General features: G+C 32.6%; 1 protein-coding gene across 2 annotated transcripts; it reads right to left on the bottom strand.

Annotated features, from left to right (window-relative positions):
* Window positions 1–1,675: 1,675 nt before the first annotated feature.
* LOC113869290 lies at window positions 1,676–4,857 on the bottom strand. 2 transcript variants are annotated; one of them, XM_027505543.1, is made up of 3 exons: window positions 4,391–4,847; window positions 3,729–3,908; window positions 1,676–2,112 (listed from the first exon to the last, which is right to left on the bottom strand). In XM_027505543.1, the coding sequence occupies exons 1-3, from the start codon at window positions 4,454–4,456 to the stop codon at window positions 1,903–1,905; spliced, it is 456 nt and encodes a 151-aa protein (XP_027361344.1). In that variant the 5' UTR covers window positions 4,457–4,847; the 3' UTR covers window positions 1,676–1,902. The 2 variants fall into 2 exon arrangements, with proteins under 2 accessions (XP_027361344.1, XP_027361345.1); XM_027505544.1 differs by lacking the exon at window positions 1,676–2,112 and adding an exon at window positions 2,560–3,023 and having other exon boundaries at window positions 4,391–4,857.
* Between the last annotated feature and the right edge of the window lie 2,620 nt (window positions 4,858–7,477).

The following is a 7,477-nucleotide window of genomic DNA, read 5'->3' on the forward strand; positions in this document are numbered from 1 at the left end:
ATTGAGATTATCCAACCAAACAAGACATTTTAACAATGATAACATAAAGTGTCTTTATTATATAGGTCCATGCTGACTTTGGGTGGCACAATAAGTGGCAATTACTAAACCCACCATCAAAACCAACTCAATCTACAACAGCTCCACAAAGCCATCAAATACATTGAGTGCAACTAATGATTCACCTTGTGACTTCATAACAAAGCAAAGTTATCCCTTAACACACTCTATATTAACCCCCTCATCCACTACTCCTACCACAAGACAAGAAATATCACAACCCGAAAAGGCAAAATGGTGCAGCAAGTGAGGGCCTCACTCACATGCTTTATTCTTTTCCTCTCTGTCTTGGCTATTTCCTTGATATCAGTTCACTCAAGTAACACAGTGATCCAAGCGAATCAAGCTCGGGAACAACAACAGAGTTGGCAAAGGAAGACATGGATGAATCATGGAAGCCACCGTGGCCCAAGGAAACACCTCGTGAACCCAACAGGAGATTATCCATTTCAGGCTCGTGAATTTCCTGTGTAGTTTTCTTCTGTTTCACTGGGCATATTTTTTCTGTAATAAGAATCAGTAAAGTTCCTCTTTTTTAGTGTTTTTCTTCTTGCCCATTTTCTTTTCAGTCCCAATAGTTCCAAAAATATAGTTCCTAGTGACTTGCGTCGGTATCTTGCTAGAAAATACTCATCAAGTAGCACCTTCTAAGACCATGCGTATATCTGATCTATTGTATTTGATAATTTGTTATATCCGTACAGGCTGTTATGCGCAGCTCATAATGATAAATGAGAATCAAGGTTTTGCTTTCTTGCTATGGTGTTATACAAAATCATGTCTGACTTAGGGGCAAACCACTGATTTGGTGGAAACAGAATCAGTCAACAGTAACAGAAACAAAACACATCAGATTATCTATGATCTGGAATTGATGTGCTGCATTTAATGGGTTGCTTGTTATCCACTCGGTAGAAAAGTTAGTTCGAAGTCAATGCTTCTCAATAATCAGATTAAAGAGTCGTTGCAACTAATGTGTCTGGAAGTTCTTTGTTTTTCTTCTTCTTAATTCGATTCATCGGTCCTAACAACCAAAAATATGCCTTCATGGAACGAAGTTGATTTCCTCTCTGCGAGTACTTACATAGACCCCATAATTAATCAACCATCCTTGTACTATTAATAGCTAAATTTATTTTGGAAACAATTTCTTTCTTTCTTTCTTTCTCTTTAAAGGTTAACAGGCTGTGATTTTACCATAAAACACGTTTGGATTATAGTTGAAAATCATGTAAAAAGCTTTTCTTCTTCTTTTTTTTTAACTTTTTTATTCAAACCGTGATTTAAGACAAATTTGCGTTGACACAACTTAATTTTTATTTTGCCAAACATAGTGATGGATGAAACTCAGCTTGCAGTTTCCATACTAAGGTTTGGGCTATGCAAACACAGCCTTAATCTTCTGGCCAATCATTTCGGGTGCTTTAAAACAACCTTAGGAATATTAGCCGTGCAAGGCAAGACAAAGCACAAGGCACAGGGCGTATTTCCAACGTCTAGAATAAAGGCACATCGCATAGACACAGTAACGGAGTGATAATTTTCACTCTTCATTCTGTTTTCCTTTGTTTGGAAATCGTAACTTTCATCAAAAGTACACACCACAAAAGGAATGCAGAAAGAAATAAGCTCAATAGCAATGGACCAAGAGTAGAAATTCTACTCTAGTCTTAATATAAAGTGGCTAATAAAAATGTAACAGATTTGACTTTCATGATTATAATTTGAATATACATACACATATATAAGCGGCACAACATAGAGAAATAGTAAAGGATGACAAAAAGACATGAAGGGGTATCACACTTGAGTTGATGGAATTTTATGCAGCAAAATACCACATTAGATGCCTGAAGCATTACACTCTTCAAGAAGTTTTAAAAGATTATGCTCTGGAGCACTAAGAGAAGGTAGAATCATTCGATTAGACTGAGATGTTCTTGGCTTTGTCCCAGCACCTTCAGAGTCAAGGGCCCCCCCTTCCTTCATCACTGGCAGGTCACCTCTTCTTCGCACAGTAGCGGATACTCGTTCTTTCCATATTCTTCCATCCTAATGATTGAGGAACAAGATTTCAGAATCCTAAAACCTAATAGCTATTATAAATTAAGGAAACTCAACCGCCCAAGGGGGATTCAACAAACAGGAAAGAAAGGCGATCACATGTATCTCTGTGGATCCGTAGTGTAGTTTCTTAATTTTTTTGTTTCTAACTTTAATTTGGGTTTCCTCTTACCAAAGCAACTAATAATAGTTGCGTCATAATTGACCATATTCAAATTAATCGTATATGGTCATACACGGGGCAATAGTTATCACAGCCATCTATTAGTGCAATCAACTGAATGAAGCACAAAAATAAGCTGCTGGTTGTATCTTGCTAACAAAATAATTCATGTTAAATGATTTACATGTATGCTAGATGCTTGACTGCAATTCTGCCAAACTAAAGGTTGGGATGAGAAGCTGAAAGTAAAGAACAAGAAGGCAAAAAATACTGATGCAAGCATCTACTCGAGATGAATTTTAATAATAAAGGCTTTAGCTTTTGAAGTTAGAAAGAGGAACAACTTAACTTTGATGCAAATACAGTGACTAGTTACACCACCCCTTTTTTTACAAAATATGGCTGCTCTCCAACAACTACGGGTGTGTTTGGTTATCCATTGGAAAGCCTCAAGCACATTAAGAGGAAGAAAAAGGTGAAAGGAAGTCTTTTTGGGTTTGCCCATACATGCCCTATTCCAACGGAAAACAAAGGAAAGATAACTTGAGTAGCAATTTCATCTTGCCAAGATGTTAGTGGAAACCCAATCATCCCCTCTATTATCTTTCATACTAATGTGCATAAGTAGCACTAAATTAGTCATGCTTGTTGGCTGTGGTGACACTGATAGTTCACATGGATGCATATCAACAATTAAAAAGAGCTTTTTAGAAAACAAACCAAAGAATTCCCAACACTGCAACCAATAATATCAAAGTCAGTTATTTGTGCAATTATGTTTGAGCTTCCTAAATATTTGCTTTAAAAAAGAGCTTTTTAGAAAACAAACCAAAGAATTCCAACCACTGCAACCAATAATATCGGAGTCAATTATTTATGCAATTATGTTTAAGCTACCTAAATATTTGCTTATAGTCTTACACGAACAGTTGAAATGAAATCCTTCTAGAAGTTACTTGAGTTGAATATCACAGCATTACCAAGATATCATACTCTATATGTTTAAACTGACAACATATTCAAAATGCACAATTCTATAAGGCTTCTCACCGTCGGAACTCATGCATTTAAAGCAAAACAAGTTTACCATAATAATATGCAGATGTTACAAAAGAAGTTTCTAATGGTTTTGAAATATGATTTATAAAATTATGGCATGTTTGTGTTACTTTAATCCAAGAGAATTGTTTTTTCTTCTTCAAAAATTCTCTCAAAAGCTGCTATTTTTTTAATAAGCTAAACCTAACATTCTTAGTAACCCAACACAAATCAGATTCCATGCTGAATAAAACAACTCATACTCTGTGTCAACTGAATAATAATGGCAATGATGATGATGGTGATATGCAATTTATTACTGTCCAAACTACTTAAAATTAACACTTCTGAATTCAAAACAATTTTGCTATATACCATAAGAAAAATTAAATATTGGTCTTACATTAAGAATAGATGGTTCTGGCAATGGGCACTGAATTGGCCTATCATTGTCAAGGGGTTCAATGGGGTGTTCAACTGGCTTAAACTCCACTGCTACTTCAATTCCATGAGAAGTGGCAGTGGTAGCACTTGCTACTGCTGCAGCAACCTCTGAGTTTGGGGGCATTACTTCCCTCTCATCCTGCAATATGTGAAGTCAACGCATAAAACAACAATGAGATCACGTCACCAATTAAAACTCTATGCATAACTAACCAACCAAACGAATAATTTTCTAGACCCAATAGCATAATGCCTCTATTTTTCCAATCCAACAGCAAATCACATGAACAGTTATATTGAACTCGCGGGGCAACATAAGGTTCATAATCATTCAATTTCATGAGATTTTTTTTATAGCTTAAAAAATATTGGAGCCCTATCCCAATACAAAACGAATGGGTCAAAGTAAAAAATAAAATAAAAATAGCAAATTATTTTAGCCAAAGATGATTCAATAGCACAAAAAAAAATTGAAAATGCAAAACCGAAGTCAGAATATTTACAAACACTTGCTTCCACGAATCATATAACCGCATTCATTGGTCAATCCAAGTCCAAAAAACAACAACACACCCTTGGATTTGGATTGCCAGAAAAATCAGGAGGAGAGAATACTCGTACCAGTGCGCTTTGAGTCCGTCGGTGGACGTTCCTTCCAACAGAGAATCTCGAAAATATACCCACCATGTTTTTTCTTCTTCCCCAACTCAAAAGCCAATACCCACGAAGAAAAAAACGATCCTTTTGATGTTGGTGTGGTTTTTTAGTCAAAGGGTGGATTTACCTCTCTATGCTTGTTGTTTAGACAAGCCAAAAGCAAACATTTAAATCAGTGGTCGCATGAGTCGGGTCCTGATCCGGGGCAAGTTCGACCCGGAAGCAGGTGGTGTTGGTATTATGAAGCCAGAGAGAGAGAGAGAGAGAGAGAGAGAGAGAGAGAGAGAGAGAATGAGGTTTGAGGGGAGAGGAATCGTTTACTTGGCGTGAAGGATGATGGTGTTTGGTTTGTTGTGTTGTGTTATGTGTGGGATTCTTGTAATCTTGTTAGGGGAAGTTATATAATAAATAATGCTTTGGAATTTGGAATTAGCTGAACTTGCAGTAGAAATAAAAGTGTAAATGATATTCCCTTTTTTAAGAAACAAAAAAAATAGATTATCAAATTAAGAAAAATAATTAATTTTGTTATATTTTTTATAAATATAAATTTTATTTTAAAAATATTTATAATATTAAATAATATAATTATTAATTTATATATTTGATAATATTAATAAAAAAATATTAAAAAATTTAATAATTAATATATCTTAAATTTATTATTTATTTTTTATAATAAAAAATTTATTTTTTTATAAAAAAGACTAAAAGAAATAATAAAAGAAAGAAACCGGCTTCTTAAATAATTTGTTAGTAATAGTTAATACATGAAAAAATATTCATTATATTGTAGAATTAATTTTAATTATTTAACAGTAATTTTAAGATTGATATTAATAAAACTAAATAATTATATAAATTATTTTATTTTAAGGAGAGACGTAAAGAAAGAAAAAATATTTATTATTATTATTGCTATTTTAATTGATAACATTTAGTTTCTATTTGGATAAGACTAAATTTGAAATGTTTTAACATATAGTCAATAATAATAAAAATATTAAATTTTTACTAAAATGATAGAATCTAATATTATTAATCTCTTAAAATTTATATTTTCAAATAAAAATATTAAATGTAAAAAAATTATAATATATTTTTAATACACATTAATAGTTAACAATCTAAAAAAATTTAGGCTAATATTATACTTATATTAAATTTTATTCTAAAATACATTATTCAATTAAGAAAATAAAAGAGTGAAACAGATGAGGAGGTGAGAGCGAGGGGTGTCTTAGTCCACTGACGATTGATGACTCCGCTCCATCCACCGCCCATTTACAATGCTTTACGCGCCTTACTTTGCCGTGTGTGGTCACGTAAACTATTTTGAGTATTTTCGTATCTTTCATTTCTTTATTTATTCATAATCCATAAAATTATGTGATTATTTTTTGAAGCCAGCTTTCTTGACTCGATAATCACAACTTGCATTGTGGGTTTCGTTTATGTGTCCCTCACCTTTTTTTTTATTAAAATCAAGTTGTTCATAAACCACAAAAATAATATATTTTTTATGAATGCTTTAAAAGGGTATCTAATACCTTTCTTAGTTGGATCATTCTATAGAAATGAAATGATTGCTTCTACCCTTCAAATTTTAGGACACTAGAGAATTTATCTAATACATTTTTTAGTTGTTGACTTTGTTGAAATAAGAAATCACCTCACCCGTCAACATATCTAACATTTTTAAATATAATATCTTAAAAGTTGTGAAAAAAACAAATAATATACGTAAAAAGATGGATAGTTGAATAGATAATAAAATATATAGATACAATGGATGAGTACATGGGTATAGACATCAAAACAAACTTCAATTCAAAACCTAATTTTGACTATATAATGTATGTGAGTAAAACCTTGTAATTCTCATGATTGTGTTGGTTCACAAGCATATATATAAATAACTAGAGTTTATAGCCTTGGTTAGTTCAGGTAAAGTTTGTTTATTAAAATATAAAGTTAATTTAAAAAATGTATATTTAGTTAAAATAATTAAGTTTGAGACTGTTTTTTTTTTAAAAAAAACTAAAGGCTAATTTATTTAAATAACATTAAAAATTATATTAGATAAGACGCGATTCGGTCATTTTTACTTAAACAGAAAACTGAATACCCTTATGGTCTCATCTTTGGCCGAAAAGTACTTAACCTATTTGGTCTTACCTTGAGCCGAATGGTACTCACACTTCCTTCAGTCACATCAAAATAGATTAACAGGCTAGTTAAGATAATTAATCAAATAAAGAATGTTAATCATCCAACTAATCAGAAGGTTGTTTAGGGTTGACTCTTCAAGCCCATTAGCTTAATATTATGCCTATAAAATGAAAGTAAGAAAGACAGGTAAGGGAAGATTGAAGAATATTTAATAACATTTATTGTTCTATACCGAATACTTCCTTGACTATCGTAGTGTCATTGTATGTACCCTCTCCCCTACAGACAAAGAGATTCTGGAATATTCTACAAAAATGTCACAACAGTACGCAATGACAGGAGTTACAGTGAACTAATGTATCTTTTACAGGAACATTTTAGCTCCTAACATCTCTTCGGCCTCATCCTTTGATGAATGACCCCTAACATCCATTCGGCCTTATCATTGGATGAATGACGCCTAACACCCTTTCGGAGGGTGCCTAACACCTTTCTAGTCTCATCCTTAAATGAAAGGTGTTTAACACCCATTCGGCCTCATCCTATGAGGAAAGATGCCTAACACCCCTTCAGAAGATACTTTAGGGTCGACTCATCAAACCCATTAATCCAATATTATGTTTATAAAAGGAAAGTAAGAAGGACATGTAATGAGAGACTGAATAATATTTAATAGCATTTATTACTTTATACCAAATACTTACTTGATCATTGGAGTGTCATTGCAAGTACTCTTTCCTTACAAACAAAGAGAATTTGAAATATTTTACGAGAACGTCACATCAGTATGCGAAGACAAAAATTATAGTGAATTAGTATATCATTTGCAGGAACAAAAATAATATATTTTAATCTTAATTACATTTTTAGTTTTCATAC

Source organism: Abrus precatorius, unplaced genomic scaffold (genome assembly GCF_003935025.1).
Source record: "Abrus precatorius isolate BTA unplaced genomic scaffold, Abrus_2018 Scaffold6, whole genome shotgun sequence".
NCBI classification, from domain to species: Eukaryota; Viridiplantae; Streptophyta; class Magnoliopsida; order Fabales; family Fabaceae; genus Abrus; species Abrus precatorius.

What these genes read in the sequence shown, in the direction of transcription:
- LOC113869290 (XM_027505543.1), bottom strand. Translation starts at nt 4,456, where the DNA reads ATGGTGGGTATATTTTCGAGATTCTCTGTTGGAAGGAACGTCCACCGA. An exon ending in GACGGACTCAAAGCGCACTG is followed by an intron (nt 3,909 to 4,390) that starts GTACGAGTATTC and finishes CACATATTGCAG; the next exon opens with GATGAGAGGGAAGTAATGCC. An exon ending in CAGAACCATCTATTCTTAAT is followed by an intron (nt 2,113 to 3,728) that starts GTAAGACCAATA and finishes CTCAATCATTAG; the next exon opens with GATGGAAGAATATGGAAAGA.